General features: G+C 48.1%; 1 protein-coding gene across 2 annotated transcripts in view; it reads left to right on the top strand.

Moving 5' to 3' along the window:
* The first annotated feature begins 11,821 nt into the window (after positions 1-11,821).
* The window catches only part of Unc5b (unc-5 netrin receptor B), a 77,517-nt gene continuing 65,166 nt past the window's right edge, over positions 11,822-24,172 (top strand). For both annotated transcript variants that reach the window (XM_070020508.1, XM_070020509.1), the window contains exon 1: positions 11,822-11,954. In XM_070020508.1, the coding sequence (XP_069876609.1) occupies positions 11,876-11,954 (79 nt within the window). In that variant the 5' untranslated portion in view covers positions 11,822-11,875. The remainder of the gene's footprint in view (positions 11,955-24,172) is intronic.

Raw genomic sequence — 24,172 nt, forward strand, 5'->3', positions numbered from 1 at the left:
TGCAGCCATTAGAAATGACAAAATAATGGCATTTGCAGGGAAATGGATGGAGCTAGAAGGAATCATGTTGAGCAAGGTAAGCCAAGAACGAAGAGACAAAAGGTACATGGTCTCCCTGATAAGTGGATGCTAAATCCAAAATGTTAGGTGATATGACAAAACTAACAGGACTTAAGAAACAAAGAACTCCCACTCATCTGGTTGAACCACTACTAAATATCCCCATGCTGCTGATCACATATATGGTATATAACATGTGAACACCGTTATATGTTACAGACTGTGATAGACAATTTGCTCCAGGAAAGTTAGAATGAACTTGTGACTTTAAATGAGCATCATTATTCCACAATACTGTGAAATTCCGGAAATTATGTAATCATTTAATCACAAAAAAAAAAAAAAAAGAACCTCGGGGAAGGGAGGGAGGGAGGGGATGGTAGGGGGAAAACAATGGAGGGGGTAACAATGTTCAAGAGGAAGTGTACTCATTATCTCACTCATGTAACTGTAACCCTCTGTATAGTATCTTTACAATAAAAAAAAAAGAAAAGAAAAGAAAAGAAATAACTTAAAAAAAAAAAGAGGTGGGGTCTGGACATGGGGAGTAGCCTAGGAAGGGCAGGGTAACCTGGGGAGAAATCTGTGTAAAGGGACCCAAGAAGGTAGGAAGGCCCAGTCCAGAAAGCTCAGCAGAGGCTGGGGGGTGGCAGAGGAGGGGGAGGAGTATCTGCTGTTGGGGCCAGGGCCACCTGAGCTTCAACCAACTTTTAATTCCCTGTTTTTTCTCTTTCTCTCATCTACGTATGTATTTATTTTGGGGTACTGGAGTCAAACTCAGGCCCCTTTGCATGTTAGGCTAGTGCTCAATCATTTAAGCCATAACCCCTTCCCTGCCATTTTTGTTTGTTTGTTTGGTGTGTGTGTGTATATGTTTGGGTGTGTGTGTGTGTGTGTGTGTGTGTGTGTGTGTGTGCCAGTCCTGGGCACTGTCCCTGAGCTGCTTTTGCTCAAGGTTAGTAGTCTACCACTTGAACCACAGTTCTACTTCCAGCTTTTTTTGTAATTTATTGGAAATAAGAGTCTCGTGGATTTTTCTGTCCAAGCTGGCTTTGAACTGTGATCCTCAGATCTCAGCCTCCTGAGTAGCTAGGATTACATACATGAGCCATTGGCACCTGATATGGTTATTACTCTCCCACTTGAGCTACACTTCCAGGTTGACTTTTTTTCTGGTCAATGGGAGATGGAATTGCATAGACTCATCTGCCTGGCCTGGCCTGGCCTAATCCGCCATGTCCCAGCCTCCTGAGTAGCTAAGGATTATAGGTATCAATCACTACCAGCCAGCTTGCATTTTGTTTTTGATATACAGTCTTGCTACTTTTGCCTGGGTTTATGTCAATTCTCCATCTTTTCCCAGTAGCTGGAATTTACAAGTATGTACTACCACATCTGACTTCTATTTTATTTTAGTTCATTTATATTTAAAAATTGATTCACTTGATTACTTATTAGAAAACTTGATTACTTGATTCACTTTTTAGGAACATTTTTTTATATTAGAAACCATGTGAGTACTTCCTTGCTGTAATTTTATGAAATTTCAACACCATGGTCAAATAATTCCAATGAAACTTTAGTGCTCAAATTGAGATGAAGTTTCCAAAACTTAGCATAAACAGAATGTAATAACTATGAATAATTTTATATTGATTACCTGTTATAATGATAATATTTTGGGGCATATTGAGTAAAATAAGACAACTAAAATTAATTCTACCATAATTATTTTTACTTTTTTTTTAAGTAGCCACTAGAAAATTTAAAACCACACATAAGATTTGTTTTAGGAATTGTAAAACTTGCATTGGGGTATGTTACTTTTCTTTAATCAGTGCAGCTATGTGTTTGACATTTTCAAAGAGGCAGCTTTTTAACTCTGTGAGTTCTATTTTGTTGGTGGTCTGGCTTTGATTTTGTTATTATTTTCTACCTTTTTTTCCCCAATGATGTTTCTTTTGCTCCATATGTAGTGAAGGGACTTAGTGAAGGAACTTAGGACTTAGAAATTCTAAGTTCAGCCAAGCATGAAAAGAAAGCATTGCTACCCTTCCTACCTCCTTTCTATCAACTGATCTCCACCTGGGCAGATAGCACAGACCAGACTGTTTGCCAGCCTCCTGCATCTGGATTCTAGTGACAGATCCCAGGGGAGCATCAGACCTATCAGCTCTCATGCTGCCAGCCAGTTTAAAAAAAGAAAGAAAAAGAAAAAGAAAGGAAGACAAAGAAAATAGAAAATAAGAAAATAAATAAAAAATCAACCCCAATTCATACTGGAAATAGTTGGGTCAGTCACCAGTGTATGGGGCCCTTCTTAGGCAGTAAGATCTGCCTAGCACAACATAGATCTGCCCAGGGGTAAGGTTGCTGGAGCCATAGCCTCTCTAAGGTGAGAGAGGAGCCAGAACAGCTTCTCTCTAGAAACTTTTCTTGGGGCAAGTTTTTACCAGTCCTTGAAAACACCTTTGATCTGATTCTTGGCATAGGGAAATAACCTAGAGTTCTGAATTCTGGACAAAGCAGTTTCCAGGGACTGTGCTGTTGGACTGGATTGCTGTGTGGCCTTGGGGCAATCATTCTGCTTCTCTGTGCTTGTTTTCCCAAATAGATTCTCTGGGAGTGCTCTCTTAGGTCCCACATCTGATATCCATCAGATATCTATGGGGAGAAACAAAGAAAAATAAAGAAAGGAAGAGGAAGGAAGGAAGGGAGGAAGGAAGGAAGGGAGAAAGAAGGAAGGAAGGAAGGAAGGAAGGAAGGAAGGAAGGAAGGAAGGAAGGAAGGAAGGAAGGGAAAAGAAAAGAAAAAATAGGAAGAAAGAAAACCCCATGTTCTGCCATGACAGCATGGGAAGCTCGGGGCTGGTGGCTAGAGTGCAGACCGGGCAAGGAAAAGGCTACTGGGTGGAGAGTTGGGTTTGCATACCCACATCAAGTAAAGGCCATCAATATCCTGCTTCCTGTTTCCTGTTCATTTATTTCTCCATTCAACAAACATTTATCATGAAAAATGTTTGGCACAAAGCCTGAAACACACTAAAATTTTTCCTCCTCCTCATCATTTGATACCAGATGCTGAGGATGCTCTGCCCAAATTCTTTCCTAGGATGAGCACCCATTAGTCCCTCCCTGGACCATACTGACCTGGAAACAAGGGGCTTCTTCTCACCTCTACCTCCTCTACCTCTCCAGAGCCTCCATCCACTCATGTCCCTGGTCCGGGCTCATTGTGCTTTGCAAACTTTATTCTTTTAATGGTGGAACCCTTTCCTTTAACAGGTCTCACTATTGATGTATAGTGGGTTGTCTGAGGAAGGTGGAGAGTTTGGAATGGCCTTCCAAATCCTGTCCCCTTCAGCCATTTTGAGTATTGCAGGGGAACTCTGGGGCTCCTTGGAACACAGCTGAAAAATACTGAGGTGCCTGGCACTGGTGGCTTATGCCTGTAATTCTAACTACTCTCTGGAAGGTGAGATCAAGAATCATGTTTTGAAGCCAGCTTGGGAAGGAAAGTCTATGAGATTCTTTTCTCCAATTCACCAACAAAAACAAAAACAGAAATGGAGCTGTGGTTCAAGTAGTAGAGCTACCGCCTTGAGTAACAAAAGCTAAGGGACAGTGCCCAGAACTGAGTTCAAAGAAGAATAACATTGAGGTGTACCCCCCAAAAAGTCTTAGAGTCAAAATTGAGCTATAAAGCGCAGGTTATTTGTCTTGCTGTGTGCCTTTAACCAAGTGAATAACCTCTCAGGGCTGTGGCTGGGTTGGGATAACTGAGTCTTAAGTGCTGATCCCAATCTTGCACACAGGGGACAAGGGAACTGCCCTGAAAAAAAAAAAAAGAGAGAGAGACAGCTGCCCTACTCCTCCCCAAACAGCTGGAGTGGCCATCCCTCCAGGTGGCTGTCCTGCATTCCAGGATGGCTGTTTGGTCCTGCTTAGATACTAACTGTCCTCAAATGCCACTAGGGTTTCACAATGTCTAACTTGTACCCAGAGTCCCACATGTTCTGCTTTGATCTGTGAATATATAGGTATGTAACTATGAGCCTTCAAGCCAGTACATCAAGTAAGAACTTGCTGAAAAGAAGCCCGCATTCATACTTGAGCCACAGGTGACAATAGAGGCCTAAGAGGCAAAGAGCAACTTGATCACTGCTTAAAGCTAACCTCAAGCAGGACCATCCCAGAGCCACCAAGCTTCCTCCTTTCTGATGTCCCATCCCTGCTGCTCACCCAGTCACCCCATTGAGATTCAGCCCATCCACAACCAGCCACAACCAGCCATAATGAGCCACATCCACCTCTGTGCTGAACACAACTGGAGGAGAAAGACAAGAAATATATTCACAAGCAAGCAAAGTCTTTGCTGAGGTTGACACTTTTGTCACTGGCAACTGGATGGAAAAAGAAATGTTAAGGATATTAAAGGAGGCAGAGCCAAGCCAGTTTTGTGTGTTTTGTTTGTGAGTTTGACTTTTACCCTGGAGGTGTGTGTGTGTGTGTGTGTGTGTGTGTGTGTGTGTGTGTGTGAGGTGTGTGTGTGTGTGTGTGTGTGTGTGTGTGTGTGTGTGTGTGTGTGTGTGTGTGTGTGTGTGTGTGTGTGTGTGTGTGTGTGGCTGGTACTTGGGACTTGAACTCAGGGTCTGAGCACATCCCTGAAGTTTTTCTCTCAAGGCTGATACTCTTGAGCCACTTGAGCCACATCTTCACATCCTGATTTTTAGTGGTTAGTTCGAGATAAAGAATTGCACAGAACTTTCCTTCCTCAGTCTGGCTTTGAACTGTGATCCTCAGATTTCAGTTCCTAAGTAGCTAAGATTACAGATATAAGCCCCCAGGAGCCTGCTGTCCTGAAGGTTTAGAAAGGACCAAAGAGCCACCTCCCATCCCTTACTCACGGTTAGAGAAACCGAGGTCCAAATGTGGGGTGGAACAATAATATAGTGCAGAGCTAACAACTTGGTGAGCCCACCTCTGCTTAGACCCTTGATCGCATGTCTACCCATTAAGTGGTCCCAGTGGACTGCCTCAGGCACAGGAGTTTCTCCTTTAGAAGTGGAGCCAGCCTGCCTATAGAGGCCTGTGACAGGGGAGACAGGAGCCCAGCACCCAGTAAACAGTGAATCCACACAGGGAGAATGAGAATTAGTCCCAAGCCTCTACCCGGCTCTGTTCTCCCCCACCAAGATCTAGGCAGCTTACAGCAGAGTTTCCAGGTCAGATAGGGAAGAGAGAAAACCATTAATAAGATGCTACACAATCTCCAACACCAGATGATCTATACCACAGAGAAGCATCTGAGGCCCTGCTGTCTTCCTGCACTGTAGCCCCATCCCCTGCGTGTTTTTCCCAGGTGCAAGCTTTGAAACGGAACCCAAGAGCATGCATGCAGTTCCTCAGCCTATGGGCAGGCCTGTGTGGCTCCATGTTCAGCCAGCACAGAAGCAGGAGCCAGGGGCAGGAAAACAGCCAGGCTTTGGGTCACCCTATGCCTGATTCAAGACCTGGATATCTGGCTTCAGGCAGGTCACTCAACCTCTACATATACAGAAAGTCTTGGAGACTTTCTTGCCAAGGCTGGCTTGGAACTTTGATCCTCAGATCTCAGCCTCCTCCTGAACAGCTAGGATTACAGGCATGAGCCACCAACACCTGGCTTCTCTCTGGTTTTGTAAGACAAAGTGTTATTATTTAGTCTAGCCTAGCTTCTAGCTTGTGGTGATAATCCTGCTTTAGCCTCCCAAGGGCTGGGATTACAAGTGTTCACACCTGGCTCGATTATCTCTCATATTTGGTTTAAAGAAATGGCTATAACTTCAGTCATTAGACTTGTGTCTAAATGAAAGCTTTACAGAAGTATAATTCAAGATAATGTTTTGTAAATAAAGTTGATTTACATATGCAATTTCCTGGAGTGAATTGCATGATTTATCTAACACTCACTGGACAAGTACAGATATTTTGTTTAATTTCATTAACTGTCATTATTACATGAGCAATATTGGCAGAATCACATGTAACACCAAAATTTGGTATTTGTAATATTTTTCTGTAAATCCGAAATCATTATGATATTATAAGTTACTTTTATAAATTAACATCAATAAAAGAAACTTGAGCCAGGCACAGTGGCTCATGCCTATTATTCCAGCTATTTGAGAGGCTGAGGCTTGTGAGGATTGTGAGCCTGAGGCCAGTCTGGGCAACTCTGTGTGTGTGTGTGTGTGTGTGTGTGTGTGTGTGTGTGTGTGTGTGTGTGTGTGTGTGTGTGTGTCTGGGCAACTCTGTGTGTGTGTGTGTGTGTGTGTGTGTGTCTGCTTTTACTGGAGCTTAAACTCTGGACCTGAGCACAGTCTCTTATCTTTTTTTGCTCAAGGCTAGTGCTCCATCACTTAAACCACAGCTCCACTTTCCCCTTATTGGTGATTAGTTGGAGTTCTGAGTCTCAGGGATTTTCTTCCTTGGGCTGGCTTCAGTGCACACAACCATACTCAAATCTCAGCCTTCTAAGTCAGTGACACCCAGCTCAAGTCTGGACAACTTAGTGTAGTGAGTCTCCTTATCTATATTTAAAAAAAAAGACTAGGGCTGGGAAGGTGGCTCCGTAGTAGAGTGCTTGCCTTGCATGCATGAAGCCCTGGGTTCCATTCCTCAGCACCACATAAGCAGAAAAAGCCAGAAGTGGCGCTGTGGCTCAAGTGGTAGAGCGCTAGCCTTGAGCTGAAAAGCTGAGGGACAGCATCCATGCCCAGAGTTCAAGCCCCATAACTGACCAAGAAAAAAAAAGAAAGAAAGAAAGAAAAAAGAATATAATGGAATTTTGAGAAGGCAACAGCAGACATGATAAGTAAATTGTCTAAGATGGAGTTAGGATTTGAACCTGGATCTGTCTGACCCCAAGAATTTTGTGACTAACTGCTTCTATAGTATGGTGCAAGGCTTTCTTTCTCTTGGGGGAAAGAAAAAGATAGAGGAGTAGGATGAAAGTGGAAGGTTGTTCCACAACTTAGCAGAGGTTAAGAATCCAGGTTTAATGATTCAGGCCACTTGCTGTATAATTCATTTCTATGAGATGTCCAGAATAGACAAATCCATGGAGACTCAATGTAGATTAACTGGTTTCCAGGAGCTGGGGGAGGGAAGGAGAGCTGTGACTGCTGAATAGTACAAGGTTTCTTTGGGGGTGATGAAAATCTTTTCAAATTAGATAGTGGTGATGGTTGCACCACATCATGAATATACTAAAAATCATTTACTTGTGCACTTTCAAGTGGCTAAGAGTCAGATGCTACACTTTACGTTATGTACATTCTGTCTCTGTCTGTGTCTGCCTGCCTGCCTGTCTGTCTGTCTGTCTGTCTGTCTGTCTCTCTCTCTGGCTATCTCCCCATCCCTTTGCTGAGTTTGAACCCAGATGTGCCTTTGCACTTGCTCAGCTTGCTTGGCTGGCACTCTAATACTTGAGCCATGCTCCAGCCTGGCTTTTTGCTGTTTATTTTGGAAACAGAATTTGGCACACTATCTCCAAAGTAACACCAAGCTTATGTTGAACTGCAATCCTCCCAAGCTCAGCCTCCAGAGTAGCTAGAAATACCGGAGTGAACCACTGAACTCAGATCTGCTTGTCTCAATTAAAAAAAAAAAGAGAGAGAGAGAGAATACTGTTTACCTGGTTGCAATTCTCTACTATACCCTCTACTAGCTGGTTATGACCTTGGGCAAGTTACCTCTCTGTGTCTCAGTTCCTTCACATGGTGTCAAGGTAACCACAGTACCCATCACATAAATTCTTAGCACCTAAAGGATTTAAGACAGTAGCTGGCACACAGCCTCCACATTAGCCCCCTTTTGGACTTGGGTGACTTAGGATATTAATTTCCAAAGTCCTCACCTCCCCATCTACTACTTGAACAACCACCCAAGCATCCCCCTGGCTAATAATACCCCAGGCTAGGTTCCTAAAGGAGCCTGGCCCCAGCCCTGGGTAGTTAATGCTGCAGCATGCCCCCTGGTGGCAACTGCAGGCACAAGGCACCACCCGGGAAGGAGGTGCTAAGTGGAAGCCCCCTGCAGCTGCTTTTAATCATAACTGTTATAAGTAAGAGAGGATGTGTGCATATTCTTTTACTCCTTGTGAGGTAGTTATTATTTCCATATCAGTGAGTGACCCAAAGATCTCCCAGCAGGCTAAATGCTGCCCCTTCCCCCACCTCCTAGTCTGGGACTATGTCTATCAGCTGGACGCCAGCATCCAGGGCTCTGTCCTACACTCTCAGGAGAAATGAGGATGAGCTGCAGAAGCCTCTGCAGATGGTCAGAACCAAGTTTGGGACTGATTTCAAAGCAGCAATATTATGCAAGAGGCTGCAAAGACCCCCAAGAAATGGAGGGGGTCTTTTTTTAAGGCTCTTTACTTGACCAAACTGGGCCCCAGTTGACCAATGACCTGTCTTCCTTTTAACTCACAAATGCATCCCCTAGACCAATATCAAATTGCATCTCTTAAGTCCTAGGCAGAGTGCCATCTCAGGGCTGGGTGGGGAAGGGGTTTGCCGGGCCTTCTGACTCTGGGTGGACCCATTGTCTGGCCTCAGGCTAGCACCTGCACTCAAGTATCTGGACAGGGAGGAGCCACAGCTGCCAACTGCAGAGGGTTGCCCAGCTGCAGGTGGCTAGGGGAGGGCCTCTCTCTGAGACTGGGTACAGGAGAGACACAAGGGAATTATAGATTCCCAAGGAGCTAAGGTCCCTACCCGGGTATTAGAGTCCCAGAGGGAGAATAGGACCTAGGACCTCCCACAAGCAGATGTCATGACTGGGAGAGTTTTCAGCTGCAGGAAGTGGGTCAAGGCTTGGCCAGAGATGGAGGAAAATGTCTATCTTCCTTTTGTCTGTCTCACCCCCAACTCTCTTTTCCCAGGTATGAATTAAACAAAGCACTGAAACCTGATATTTGGGCTAGCTGGGCCTGCTGGGTACTAGACACTACCTAAACAGCAAGGTTCCTAAAGTTGGAACTTTTTTTTTTTTTAAGTCACCCAGGATACCACTGACTGAGGCTGGAGTCCTCCCAAGGTCAGGTCTCAGTGAGATCCATAGTGACCTTGACCTTGTATCCTGGGTAAGACCATCAGGCATGATGGTCTTGATACACGTGTGCCTGTATTTGTTTCCTGGTGGCAGTTAAAGTCTTGAAATGCCTATTTGTCTTTAGTCATCTGCCTCTGTGTTTTTAGAAGTGTGTGGCTGTGTATGTTTGCTTTTTTCATGTGTCTTTGGTCTGTGGGTGCCTTTATGGTTCGATGCCTGTTTGTACACCTGAAGTTTAGGGGAGGATCATTTCACACCTGTGTGTCTCTGTTGCACATTTACTTATGTATACTTGTGTAGGTTTGTGTGGGAGGGTCCTGTAATTGACTAGGGTGTGTGTGTGTAGGGATGGGTGGAGCTGGCTGGGTGTGATCCACTATGGACTCTCAACTCTCAATGTTGTTCCAGTCTAGGCTAAAAATAACCCTCTATTTTACCTACAGAGGCCTTTCTCAGTTGGCCAAAGTCCTTCCCCAGATAATCTTAAGCCATTTGTATCCACCCTCCTCATCCTGGGTAGATAAGAAGGCTGGGGTGCTTGCTTCAGTAGCACATATACTAAAATACGAAGGCTGGGGGGAGGGGGCCTGCTGGTACAGAAGCTCCAGTCCCTAACCTGAGGGAGCAGGTATGGGGATTCTAGGCAGTTCTGTTTTTATTATTTTTCTGGGGACACAGCTAGGATCAGGCCTGTTTTGCTTCTCTGCCTTCACCCTATCAACCTGGTCCCTTTCTAGCCAGTAGGTCTGCTCCTAACCCCAACTCCTTCTCTTTCAATCTCTGGGGATACCTGATCCTATGGTAGGCCTCTCTCCCCCAGCTCCTGGTCCTGGCTAGACCTCTTTCTGACTTCCCTTACATCACCCCAAAACAGCAGGCTTCTCCTGGTTTTTGAAAAGTGACTTGAGATCCCAGCTCCAAAAACAAGGAAAATCCTAAGTAGTCAACAAGGGAGTTGGGGTGAGGAGGAGCAATGTGGTCTAGATATTCTTGCTACCCAATCTAGGTATTCTCACATCCAATCTAGTCCCAGGGAAGGTGTCTAAGAAGAGCCCCACCCCCACTCCCAGCTCAGAGAGTATCTTTCTTCTGTGGTCCATTCACTCAGTCACTCATGCACTCAAAGCTCTTCTGGAATCTTGGACAAATGGCTTTACATCTCTGTGCCTTAGTTCTGGAATCTGTAAAACAGGTATATAAATGGTCAGAGTGAGGTGGAAAGGAGCAGAGACTATGCATTCAAAGTGCTTAAACATGGAACTACCACACTAGATCTGTTAATGTTAGCTGCTCCACTCTAGTATTCTCTGGATTTCAGATGGAGGACACCACTCAACCTTCAAGCCTCCCCTTGGCCCACCCTGGGGTGGTCAGAACTTCATCCCTCATACTGGCTTGGAGGGGAGAATTTTGGAAATAGGAATTACTGTCATTCTTGCTATGGCTTCCAAGTATATTTTTTCCACACAATTCTACATTCTTTTATGAAGCAGTTAATATTAACTATTATGATTCTCCATTTTGGGATAATGAGACAGTTAAGTAACTCATTGAAGGACACACATAGACAAGGAACATAGCCTAAGTATACATCGAGCCAAACAGGGAACCTTTCCCCCTTAGTCCCACTGTGACTTGGGGTCTGGCTGGTTCTGCTATGGGAGAGCTCCAAGGGTCTTGCAAACAGATGCCGCCCTGGTTCTGCAGACAAGTAGAAGCCTACAGTAAGATCCTAATCTAATCGATACTCATAGTCACACGTTGTAAACCCTTCTTAATCAGAACTCGAAAGCTTGAGATTTTCTTTTAGGGAGCTTTATATTTTTAGAGATCCTCCAATCCTACCTCCAACCTCTGTGAAAAGCAGAGCATGGCAGAAGTGAAGGTTTTGCATTGAGTCAGAGGCGCTGGCTGACAAAGCCAAGTCAAGAGGACTCCAAGGTCCATTTTCTTTGTTTTTGGAAAGAAAAATGGGTGAAACTAGGTTTCTGCTACTCTCCAGCGGCCAGGTTTTCCAAGGCGCCGAGCTCAGCGTCCCTCGAGGAACCCCTACTGAGAGGCGCCCCCCCCACCTCCCGTTCTCCTGTGGCCACGCCCCGATGGCCAACAAGTCCCCCCCCTCCTTCAAAAGGCCCCTAGGCCCCGCCCCCTGCTGCGGGCCCTGCCCCTGCCGCCGGGCTCCGCCCCATCCTCGCGCGGTCCTACCAGCTCAGGCTGGCGGACTCAGGCGAGCGCTCAGTGGCGCTCGGCACTGTGGCGGGTGGCGGCGCCGGCGAGGGCGCCGGAGCCGCGGCGAAGCGGGGGAGCGCGGAGAGGCGCGTACCTGGGACTTTTACGGCACGGCGTGGCGTGGCGCGGCACGAGCGTCCGCGAGCATCGTTGCGCTCACTCGGTTTTGGTAGCTCAACTTCAGGTCCCGGGCGAGAGAATCCGGGGAGCGCTTTTGCGTGGAGCCCCCGGCGCCTCAGGGAGCGCGAAGAGGGGGCGCGTCGGAGCCTGGCTCCGGAGCGGGGCGCCAGGCACCCACCGTGCTCCGAGTGCCGGGGGGCCCTCCGCGCAGCGTGGCTGCCGCTGCCCTCACAGAGGGCACGGGCTGGCGCGGCCGGGCGCCGGGGAGGACGGCGAGGCGGCGGCGGCGGCGGAGGAGGCGGCGGCGGCGAGGCTGGGGCCAGGGAGAGAGCCCCGGGGGAGAGGCGCCCGAGCCGGGCCGCGGGAGCATGTGGACCCGGAGCGGGGCGCGGGGTGCGTTGCTGCTGACGCTGCTGCTGTGCTGGGACCCATCGCTGAGCCGAGCAGGTAGGAAGCGGCCAGGGACGGGGCGGGGGTCCCGGGAGGGGAGGGGGACCCTTACACTTCTCCTTGCCCCCCTCCCCGTAGCCGGCCTCGAAGTTGAGGTGGTTCTTCCCGGAATAGGCGGTCGCCGGCAAAGCAGGCAGGAGCGCCCCAAGTTACCAGACATTTTCCCCGCGCCACCAAAGTGGGCGATGGCGCAGCCACCTCACTGGGTGTGGGGGGGGGCGCCGACCCACCCGGGACGTGGAGGAAGCCAGAAGCTTCCTTTTGTGCCCCCTCCCCTACTCATTCGAGGGTCTGAGCCTGAGAGAGGACACCTGGCTCTCAGACGGCCCGGCGATGGCGCCGAAGAACTGTCGCGACGCGGGTCAGGTATGCGCGCTGCTGCTGTTCGGCTGCAACTTCCTAGTCCGAGTCCCGGCTCGCCCAGGCTCCCCGGCGCGTGCTCGGACAGGAATCTGCAGACCGGAGGGCGGGAGGAAACACCAAGATGGGTGGGGAGAGAGAGAGAGACCTGCAAGGCACCGAGATGGGTGGGCGTACTGTTCCGCCTGGGAGGAGGTCGGGTAGAAGGGCTTAGGTTATTGAAGGGGGAGGAGCCGAACTCTGTACCCACAGCTTTCCCAAGATCGCAGATTTGCAAGTTGTTTTTTCTTCGTGTGTGTGTGTGTGTGTGTGTGTGTGTGTGTGTGTGTGTGTGTGTGTGTGTGTGTGTGTGTGTGTGTGTGTGTGTGTGTGTGGTAGGTGGAGGTACGTGTACATAGTGCTTCTGCCGAGTTTCCTATTTTACATGGGTCACAGACATTCTCCCTGTCCGAGAGAAATAGACCAGGTGCACTCTTCTTCAAGGCCTTCAGGGGGTTGATGGCTCCTACTTTTTTTTTTTTTCTTATCAAGTCCCTAACGTCTCCCGCTTCTGTGTGTGTGTTGCTTGTTCACCCGCTTCTGTGTCTTGCAACTGAACTAGTCACTAACTGAGCTGAGTCCTTAAGGGGAGCCAGCCTTTCTAATGGTGCTTTAACCCGAGAAGGCAGACCAGCCGGCAGGGCATCTTGACTGATCAGGACAAGAGAATGTCCAAGCAGCATCCTGCATAGAGTCCTCTGAGTTCAGGCTGAGAATCAGATAGAATATTGGATCGGAAAGTGGATGAGATGATGGCCCTCCCCTGCCTGGCCCATCTTTGGTGGGAATGTAGGCTTCCGATCCTCGATCCTCGTTATCTTCCTGTCCCCCTTCCCCCAACCCCAGCCGAAGATCTCTGGCTCTGGAATTAATGATTCTCACGATCAGGAGTGAGCTTGGTTTTAGCACATCCCCCACTTTTTTTTTCCAAGCCCTGTGCTATAAAGTTACGACACTCAATCATTTGATCCAAGTTAATTATGATTTCTACAGACTCTGCTATTTAAAACAGTGTTTTGAAGTTGGAAGGTAATGATGGGCAAGGGGAAGGAAGGCTGTAGAATGACCAACCTTGTTTAAAAGGTGCAGTTAGATGTGGGAGGTGCTGGATTGGGTGTTGGTTTCTGGTTTGAAGGTGTCTGAGAAGGTGATTGAAGTATTGTAAAAGAGCCTGTGGTTGCATCTTGGGAAGCTTTTTTTGTACTCACAGAGCAATGGGATCAGGAATAAATTCAAGGCTAAAGCAGGGTGGGGAGGGCTCTTGGCTAGGAAGAAAAACAACCCAAAACCAAGACTGGTGGGTCTGTATTTCTCTGGGTGGGTGGGCTGAGCCAGGAAGGCCAGGGGTGGCCTGCTTTTCCTACTGAACAAAGCCACCAACCTCCACCTTCCCCAGAAGAAACCCCAGGCCCAGGGCTTTGATGGATCTGGGCATGAACAGTGCCCAGCCAGAAATGGCCTCTAATATCCATCTTTGATTTCTCACGAGTGAGCAGAAGCCGTGTTGGAATTGTGCTCATTACTTAGCACCACAGGGGCTGCCTGCCCACCAGTCTGGAGAGGGGCCAAGTGGTAGGGTCGGCTTTGCCTTCCTTTGCCTGGAATGTGCTGCCCTTAAAAAACTGCCTTCAGGAGGGAGAGCATGCCCCTTCTTCCCACACAACCTGTTTTTCTCCCATGTCAAAGGCACAGAGCATCTTTCTTTTAGAATACTCTTTAGCTTTTTTTCAATGAACTCTTTGTGAATCCCATTGCACAGATGTGGAAAGCAAAGGCTAGAATGTGGGATTTTTCCAAATCAGCAAGTGATTGGCGAGAGGCAGCACTTCAGAAACTCTGGTTGGCCCTAAGAGTTTTCTCCCATCCTATCCTACCACCCAAAGTCTTTCCTTTAATGAGTCTTTCCTTGGCCTCTGGCTGAGATGGTTGAGAAGAAACTGAAGTAGTTTGATAATGTTCATTTTAAGGTGCAATTAAAATTGGAGTTTTCTTAGTGTTTTTGCTGTGTGTGTGTGTGTGTGTGTGTGTGTGTGTGTGTGTGTGTGTGTGTGTGTGTGTGTGTGTGGTGGTGGTGGTGGTGGTGGCTTGTGTGTGTGTGTGTGTGTGTGTGTGTGTGTGTGGTGGTGGTGGTGGTGGTGGTGGTGGTGGTGGTGGCTTGTCCTCAGCTCAGTTTACACTATAGCAAGTACCCATTTCACTTAAGCAAATGGAAAATCAAGTGTCTTAATGGGTTTTCTCATTAAAAAGAAAGTACCACTGCAGGGGAGGAATTTCTCCTGTAATCTATCTCCTTCCTTCCACTCCTCCCCACCTCCCCAAGGAGATTCTGCAGGACCAAACAATTCCCCTGTTTCAATCTGCTTATTTAACTGCTGGAGCTTTGGGACAGGCTCTTTGACTTACCCAAAGTAACAATGGGGCCCAGGGGTAAAGTCAGGATTTGAACACAGTCCTCAAACCCCTCAGCCTAATGCTTCTGGCTCCTCCTTCTGATCTGGAGACCCTGCATTGTGGGTCTGAATCTAAAGCTAGGACTGCTTTGATAGCTATGTTAAGAATACAACTTGGAATAGAACAGGGAAAAGAGGGTCAGTTTGGGATCAAGGATCCAGGTCAGAGCCTGAGGTCAGGAGTGTGGTCCTGTGACCAGGCAAGTGTTAGCTGATCTTCTTAGCAACTGCCCTGATCTGAGGGAAAATAAGACAGGTCACAAACCACGCCCCCTGGGCTGCCTAGCTAAGTGGCAGCAGTAGAGCCCTGTGCAAACTGGTAGAGCTTGGGATCCTTTAGCAGCCCATGCTGTTGGAGTTTCTTCCAGACTGAAAATCTAATGACCCTCTGTCAGACCTGAGATGAGATCTGTCCTTCCCTGCACAGACGTATCTGGGACTTGGGATGAGCATGAGGCAAGCTGTATCCTGTCCATCCCAGTGCTTAGAGAGCAAGGTGGGCAAGTGATTGTGCATGGACAGTCCTGGAGCCTCCAGGCCTGCTGGCCACAGCTCTGTCTTCAAACCTCAGGGATGGGGTGGGACAGACAGGAGACAACTTGGAACCCACTGAAACATACAGGAACAGGCAATGAAGCCAGGTCCTAGACTGGCATATGGGTTGGGTCCTGGGTCCAAGGAAGCAGCTACGAAGCAGCTACCTAGGCAGATGATCCCCAGAGAAGGAAGGAGAAAGGCAGCTGCCCAGGCTTGAGCTGGCCTCCCTATCCTCTTCTCCTCATAAGTTTCCTAAACAACCTGTGAAGACAAAATGAAACCAGACAAATGTGCTTTAGGCTTTTGTCTCCTCCCCACTCCCGCTTTTTTTTGTTTGTTTGTTTTAAGGAAATTAAAATCACCACAATTAAAATCATGTAAGGAGAGGGCCAAGGCCTTGATGACCCTATGCTCTGTTGGCTCCTGAAGTTGGATCTGGAACACCACCTCTGTCCCCCTTTGAAACTGCCCTCTTCTGCACCTTGGGGAAATCCCGTGCCAGAGGCATTTTGGGGGAGCCCTGCCAGCAAGGAAGCCCTTCCTAGGGCTTTTGAGAACACTAGTACCCCAGAGAAGCCTATTTTGCTAGCCCAGGCAGAGTGAACTATGACATGAGTCCCTGGGGCTCCCGCTCCTCTGGCTTCCGGTCTTCCCTTATGCTTATGGCAGCAAAATCATTTGCTGAAGTGCAGGCATAAATTAGACAATCCCCCTCCACCCCCATTCCAACTTCCTTTTGTTCCCTCTTCTCTCCAAAGTGCTGGGCTGCTAGAAGCTTCTCCAAATGTACCCCTCTCCTCTTGACAAAACCACCTGATTAGCATCTCTGCAGCTTGGTTAGTTGTATTCAGTGTCACTGTCACCTGGTATTGCATCAGGACTCTCTTGCTCCCAGCCCCCCATTTCCTTCTTCCCCCTAACCCCCCTCAACTGAGCTAAATCCGTCTGTCCCAGCCCTTGGGAGCTTCTTACCACCATTTCCTTCTCACCTTGAACAGGCTGCCCCCAGCACCTCACACCTTCCTCAGTTCTGCCTGCACAGAGCTGAGCTCTGTGTGTGTGTGTGTGTGTGTGTGTGCGTGTGCGTGCGTGTGCGCGCGTGTGTGTGCGCGCGCGCGTGTGTGTAGGGGATGAGAGTGGGTATTGAGGAGATGGGATAGAAGGCAGCAGGAGTGTGCAGTGGGAGGGGAGGGGAGATAGTGCATCACATTGGGGCGTTAGGTATGTGTGGAGGTGAAGAGTGCGGGAGGAGTATGTGTGTGTGTGTGTGTGTGTGTGTGTGTGTGTGTGTGTAGGTGTAGGTTTGCACCTTTTGTGGAAGAGGTGTATGATGCATATAGCTCTTTGGGTATGTGGGGCTGCTGTGTATGGATGTGGTCACTGTTTGGTTGGGTATGAATAGGTAACTAATGTGAGTTGGGGGATTTCTCTTTTGGGTGGGACTCGTCATTTGTCCTCCAGTGCTGTGGAGACCCTGCTGCTGTTGCCCTGCCTCTGGACTATAAGCAGAAGGTCAAGTTCTGTTGTTAGAAGGCAGAACTACCTTCCCCTGCTAAGTGCCAATGGGACAGGTAATCTGGAGGGTAGGTCTAGAAGAGACCAAGGCAGGCTTGGCTGGCGGTAGGTCTAAGCCAGCTTGTAGAACTGGGGCTGCTACTGCTTGTTGAGAGACCCACCTGACTCAGAGCAGTGGGAGGTGTGAAAGTGGGGGTCTTTCTCTCACCTGTATCCCATCGTCTCTCTTGGGAAAGTCTCCTGGAATTTGCTGGAGAAGGAGCTGGCAATGTGGCTGCCCCTTGGGGCTGACATAGATTCTTGGGGAACTGCCTCCTGACCATATTCTCTTGTCTTTTATTTGTGTGTGGGGGTGCGTGTGCTTGCAGTTTGGAGTTTGAACTTAGGGCCTAGGCACTGTCTCTAAGTTTCTTTTGCTCAAGGTTAGCACTCCACTACTTGAGCCACATAGCTCCCATTTCTGGATTTTTGTAGTGTATTGTAGATTAGAGGCTCAAGAACTTTTCTGTCTAGGCTGACTTCAAACTGTGATCCTCAGATCTCAGTCTCCTAAATATCTAGGATTACAGGCATGAGTTACTGGCACCTGGCTGTGGCCACATTTTCATTCCCCTTCATCTGGTCTCATCTGGATTGCTGTGTCTTGGAGACCCTTCCCCACCCTCTTAGCTCCCTCTAATGGCCATTGTAGGGTCTGGGTGAGAGTTTTGAAACAAAAGGCTTTCTTGTATTTCTGTGGTCTATGAGAGAGACAGCAACTACTTTATAAGCAGTTTTGGATTCTGTCTTAGGAAGGGGGTTGTTTTCTGCTCAGCCCTGCTCCACCAGTGCAGTGTAGGTAAGAAGGAAGGAAGGGACCTCCCCTCCCATCTTCCCCTGACCCCGCATTCTATGGCCAGTCAGAAGAGGCTTGTCATCACCTCTCTGAGCCCCAGTCTCTACACACACCCTCTTCATAGAGGCTCCTCCCAGAGCCTTAAATTTGGGATAAGGGTATGGTATGGCCTGCTGGAATTCTGAGATCCACATAGTTTCCCAACAATTCAGTAGCCTGGGCCAATCACCTCACTGTGCCACAGTTTCCTGATCTGCAAATTGAGGGTGATGTGTCATCTTCATAGCCCTTAACATGACACCCAGCACATGTGTCTGGTCATTCAGTCTGTTAGCACACCCCTGCTCAGGGTCTCCTTCCTCCAGGGGAGACAGAAAGGGGAAGGGAGAAAGCAAGGAGGTTCAGAGCATGGAGACTCAGTAGTTCCTGGCCTAATAGTTATCGGGTCCTTTCTCTGTTGTGACCTTGGGCAAAAACCTTTCCCTCTCTGGGTCCCAGAAGGTTTATTGGTCTCCTTTCCTGGCTGTAAGTTTGGAGTGGGGGAGAGATGGAGGCTGATGGTTAACGACTGTAGGGTTTTCTGTCTGGCTCTATGTTAAAAGGCCTAAGCAGCTAATGAGAGACAGAGGTAGCTGAGGTCCAGAGCCACTTGTGTTTGCAGAGGCCCTTCCGTAAAGTCAATATATTGACTGGAGTGCCCTTGTGTGCATTATGTGGCCCTGAGTGTGTGTTCCCACCCTCTCTCTCTCTCTCTCTCTCTCTCTCTCTCTCTCTCTCTCTCTCTCTCTCTCTCTCCTCTCTGTTCTCTCTCTGTCTCTTTCTTCTCTCTGTCTCTCTCTGTCCCTCTGTCTCTGTTTTGGTCTCTCTGTCTCTTTCTGTCTGTTTGTCTGTCTCTCTCCTCTCAAGCTGTAAATTACCATTCAGGACTTCATTCCTTTTCTCTTGCTCTGTGAACATCTCCTACCTCAAAGGCCAAGAGCTCCAGGAGACAGAGGAAGACCCTAAATTTTAAGGTCTTAAGAAGAGTGTAACAGGATAACCTATTACAGGTCCAGTCCCTGTCCCTGTGCCTGTATTTCTACTTCTTAGGGATGAAGGGATGCTGATTTGGGGGTGGGTTTGGGAAATCCTGCCTCACATTAGCCCAGTCCTAAACCTGATGCATATACATAGTCATTCATTCATTCTTACTCTACACAAGTGCTGGGCTCTGGGGTCAGAGATGAACCAAGTTTTGGTTGGACATTAGAAGAGTGTCTGGGCTTGAGGTCACTTCTAGAAGCCTGTTCCAGGTCTGTCATACTTGGGTGCCAGGGGAACATGTGATGGTACAGCCAAGAGGAATTAAGGAATGACCCAAGAAAAATGTTCTTACAGTGGTCTAGTGCCATGTTTAGAGGGCAAGTTTGGTTTTTCATCTGTGAAATGAGGTAGCATTAATAGCACCAATCTTACCATTGTTGTAGGGCCAAATGAGATAATGCATAGAATGTGCTTTATGTGTTCTAAAGTGTTTGGTGACATTGGCTGCCATCCTTATCATCTTCATCCTCATCAGTGCATAGGATTAGGTAGAAGAAGAAATCCCTGTGATGTTGAAAAAGGCTTTTAGGAAATGGGGTGGTCAGGGAAGGCTTCCTGGAGGAGGGAAGGATGGAGCTTGATTGGCCCCTAGTGTGGGCAGAGTGTGGGCTAGGTATGGGAGGTGTTAAGTAGGAAATCCTGCATCCCAACCCAGGAAACAAATTCTGCTCTCAGCTCTGGACTGCTGTCTGATCATCTGTTGGAACAAGATTTCTGGGGCACAATCTGAGGAGATGTCCTTTTCAGTGTAGCAGAATGAGCCCAAGGCTTTAGAATGAGAAGATGTGAATCCTACCCCATACTTAGGCCAGACGGCTGCTATGCCTCCATACTCCCTGTACCCTAGGTACCCCCAATAAGAAACAGGTCTGCCCTTCCAGGGGTCATGTAACACATGAGCAGGGCTCTCCTCCTCCTCCTCCTCCTCTTCTTCCTCCTTCTCCTTTTTCCTTCCTTCTTTCTTTGTTTCTTTCTTTATTTTTGGTGCTGGTTCTGGGGCTTAAACTCAAGGCCTGGGTGCTCAAGTCTAGTGCTTTACCACTTGTGATTAATTAGAACTAATAGTCTCATAGACTTTCCTGCCCAGGCTGGTTTCAAATCTCAATCCTCAAATCTCAGCTTCTTGAGTAGCTAAGATTACAGGTGTGAGCCACCAGCATGTGGCCAGCAGGGCTTTTCTGATGCCCATTGCCCTTCATTTTTCTGTCCCTCTCAGGGCATATGAGCGTGTCTCAGCCAGGGCTGGGGCCTGGCTTGTCCCCCTAGGAGTAGAATTGGGCTGTAGAACAAGAAGCTGTCTTTTCTGCTTCCTGATGCCCAGTCTGCCATCCAGCAACCCAGAGGCTTCACCAAGCCTGCCATCACCCACCAGCCTGCAACCCCCAGAGGCCCCAAGTGGTGTCTGGAGGCATTACTGGCGTCAGGAGACAGAGACGAAGGGAAGCCGCCTTGTAATATGATCAGAGGCGCCATCTGCCAGGCCTAGGGCCTGGGCACCTATGTGAGATGCTGAGTTTATAAGAAGTTGAGTCAGAAATTCCAGGAACGTTGTTCCTGGCTTCTCCCCTACCTCACCTCTGGTCATTCTGTGACACAACTGGGCAGAAAAAGCAGCGACCGAGGGTGGGATGGGGTCTGTCATGCAGGACAGCCTCATACCTGTTCCTTTTCCTTGTCATATTTCAGGGCCCTGGGTATGGGAGAGCAGGGTCAAGAGGGCTGGTGTGAAGGGTTAAATTGACTAGATGACAGGGATAACAGAGACATAAAGTGAACTGGGAGGACTTAATGTTTGTCCCTGGCAGCCACATGGTGCCAAGCACATAAATGCAGAGTGGATGAGTAAAGAACCTTTGTACAAAACCTTTGTTCCTTGCCTAGGAGGGAACTGCAATGGGTCCCTACTATGCACAGAATTGCTACTGCAAATGAGTCATGAAAGAGTAAGAGATGCCAAGTCCTTAGCTTATGGCCTGTCCTCTTGCTTGCCTGCTTCCCTGCTGGTTTTCTCTGAGCTCTCATTCCTACCAGGCACAGTGAAAGTTAGAGCCAAGTCCTTAGTGGTCAGAACCCAAGGATAGCAAAGAATTCGTTGCCTAAACTGAACAGAGCCACAAAGAAGGAACCAAATTTTTGCCATCAGGCACTCTCAGAGCCCCTTTGCATGGCCAGAACAGATGGTGACACTTGCTGGCCTGATACACTCTGACCTCAACCACCAAGGTAGCCTTGCCAGGCACAGCTAGGCAAGGGCTCTAAAATATTTCTTCTAACTTGCATAGTGGCCCACTCCCTTGAATGCTTCTTGTGGCTCCTGGAATGCCCCTTGTATGGCTACTGACTCTGCAGCCTACAAGATGTATATGTAAAAGTCCAGGCCCAGGTTTGAGTCAAGACCCCAGACCTTCATAGCAACTGCCACCTGTTTCCTGGAGAGAGCTGGGCTTGGTGGGAGAACAGTCTGGCTTCAAGATCTGCAGGTTCTCCATGTACCACACCCAACACTAACACTTATCAGCCATTCCTGAGAGATTGACTTCCCCCAAGCCTTTGGCTTAGGCAGTGCTAAGCCAGGCCCAGCCATGTTTTAGCCGGATGCCCACTGGTCCTTGCCAGGAGTCCTAACCACAAGCTGATCTGGAATCTCTAGCTGGCACCCAGGAGGACCAGGGCTGAGCTGAGCACAGTGACCCTGTTGAGGATTTGGCCCCCATATTTTCTGGCTGGTTCATCTTACATACACACTCTCTCTCTCTCTTCCTCTCACTCCCTCTCTCTCTCCCTCTCTCTCTCTCTTCTGAGCTGAGAGAAGCTTATATTCTAATCACAGCCACATAATCTACTGGGTGACACTGGGCTAGTTCCTTCCCCTCTCTGTGCTTCATCTGATGAAATAAACAGACTCAATCAACCCTGGAATCTAAACACCAGAGTTCAAGGCACAGCTCCATCTCAAACTGAAGTTCTTGGAGCCTCCATCTTCTCTCCATAAAGCAGGGCCCTCAACTGCTTGTTGGGGAGAAGAGCTGAGGTGGACATGATTGGGGAAGCTAATTTCCTTTTCTCCTTGCTGAGAAGGGAACCTACATACATCACCCATCACACTCTTTTCTTCTTTCTCCTGTCCCTGCTTGGCTTGTGGAATATTAGACACAGGTAGGCCAAGTCATCCAGGGTTCTCTGAAATGCTTTCTAGCCATTCAAGTTTCCCTGATTGCCCCAAAGGGGTGGAGAATTTAGGATTGCCCAGGAGGTCACTTGATGATGGCCTAGAGGTCACCAGTGAGGGAAGAGGCTGTATTACGTAGTGAATTTGTAAACAACTCTGAAAGCTTTAGTATTAAGGCCAAGTCTGTCTTTGTATGACAGGTAAACCACAACTCCTCCCTGCCTCAGTTTACTTGTCAGCACAAGGAGCATAAGTAGTTGAATACCAGGCAAGGCCTAGTGAGAAAAACACCAAGAGAGGTGCTTTGGAAACTGTCTTCCAGCTCTCCTGGGGTTGTAGATAGATCTGAGGTGGAAGGAGGCTGGCAGTCAGGGGCTGTGACCCTAGGGACTATGATACAGTCCAAAGTGGTAGCTGTGAGGCAGGAAGGAGGGGCTCCAGCTCCCCTTGGCTGGACTGGGACCTGCCTGCTGGTAGGTAGGCTCTGGCCTCTCCATGTACCTGGCCTGGCCACGGCCACTGAGCTGAAAGATAAGAGTTGGGGCCATTTCCCATGCCTCTCAGTGCCTCTATCCCCTGCCAAGTGCCCATGCTCCAGAACAGAGGAGACCAGGCAACCTGTCAGGGAAGGTCATTGTCAACATGCGCTTGGATGCTACCTGAGCCAGGGTGCCATCTGCCATGCCGGTTAGAAGTTACGTAAGCCTCATCTAGCTACCCGTTCTTAGAAAACGGGGCGAGCAGGAGCAGTGGGGTGCAGACTTTTCTTCTCTGCATTTCCTTCCTGGCCTACCATGGTCCTGGGCCAAACTACATGTTCCAAGCTGCTTACACAGAGCCTGAGATGTAAAGGCCAAAGGAGGAGTCAGGCTGAGGTTGGAAGGGGCTGTCTGCCATCCTGCCATGTGGACTCAGGATGTCCTGCAGACCCAGCTTGCTGACCCAGCAGCTGGCCCGCAGCACCTCACTGACCTACTCACACAGTCTCTCTGGGCTGGTGAGTGAGGACCATTCAAACTTCTCAGGAGTCAGTGTGGGACCCCATTCTTATCCCTATTTCCTGTAGACACTCCGATCGGATGAGATGGATTTGAAATGATTAGATCAGACAACTAGTGCTACCCACATCAATCACACTAGAGTGTTTGGAATCAGAGGCGGAGGATCCAATGCTGATCCTTTCATTGCCTTTTTTATTTTCTTTTTAATTATCTTTAAATAGTTACACAGAGGAATTGTCATTTAAGAAAGCAATCTGTGAATACAGTATATCTTGATCAGTGTCACTCTTTTCAACATCCTTACCCATGCATGCCTCCCCTACCTCCCCCTTCCCTCTGACCCCTTCATTTCTTAGCAATGTGTTGCTGGCCTCTGTTTCCTCATCTGAGAAATGGGACAAGTGAAGCTTGCTCCACACAGCAATCTCAGGACTGAGATCATTCTGTAGAAATAATGGTGGCTATGTTCATGGTCCACTTCTACACTGTCTCTTTTAAAAATAATCCGTTCCTATCATACCTGACTTGATCCAGGTATGCAGGATTGGCTCAAAAACCCATTAATATTGATAACATGGGCCAAATTAATATTATACACCATCCATAAGGAACCTAAAGAAACAACAGTCATGTAATCATTTCTGTAGAAGCCGAAAACACCTTGGACAAAATCCATTCATGGTATAAGCACTCAGAAAACTAGGAATCAGGGAATAGGTTTAGGATGAGATGTGAACTGTAGTCACAGTCAGTGCTTTTCCACTAAGATCAGTAAAGGGAAAGAGACTCAACACCATCTCAGCTAGGGTTCAACAATATGTTAGAAGGATTGGACAAGGTTGAAGAGCAGGTAAAGCTGTCCTGACCAGAGTGAAACATCATAAAGCCTCTGCAAAGCTCATGCCTGCAATCCTAGTTACTCAGGAGGCTGTGCTGTATGATGGTTCAAAGTAAGCCTGGGCAGGAAAGTTTGTGAGACTCTTATTTCCAATTAATCACCAAAAAGCCAGAATTGGCTTAAATGGTAGAGCACTAACCTTGAGAGAAAAACCTAAGAGACAGCACCCAAGCTCTGAGTTCAAGCTTTAGTAACTGCACACAATAAAATAAAATATAAAGCCTCTGGAAACTAAATCATGTGGCATGTGTAAGCCAATAGAACAAGGATAATAGAAAGTCCAGGATTGACTCCAGTGTGTAGAGCAGTGCAGTATATGGCAAAAGAG

This window comes from Dipodomys merriami, unplaced genomic scaffold (assembly GCF_024711535.1).
Source record: "Dipodomys merriami isolate MVZ:Mamm:240054 unplaced genomic scaffold, mDipMer1.0.p SCAF_14, whole genome shotgun sequence".
NCBI lineage: Eukaryota > Metazoa > Chordata > Mammalia > Rodentia > Heteromyidae > Dipodomys > Dipodomys merriami.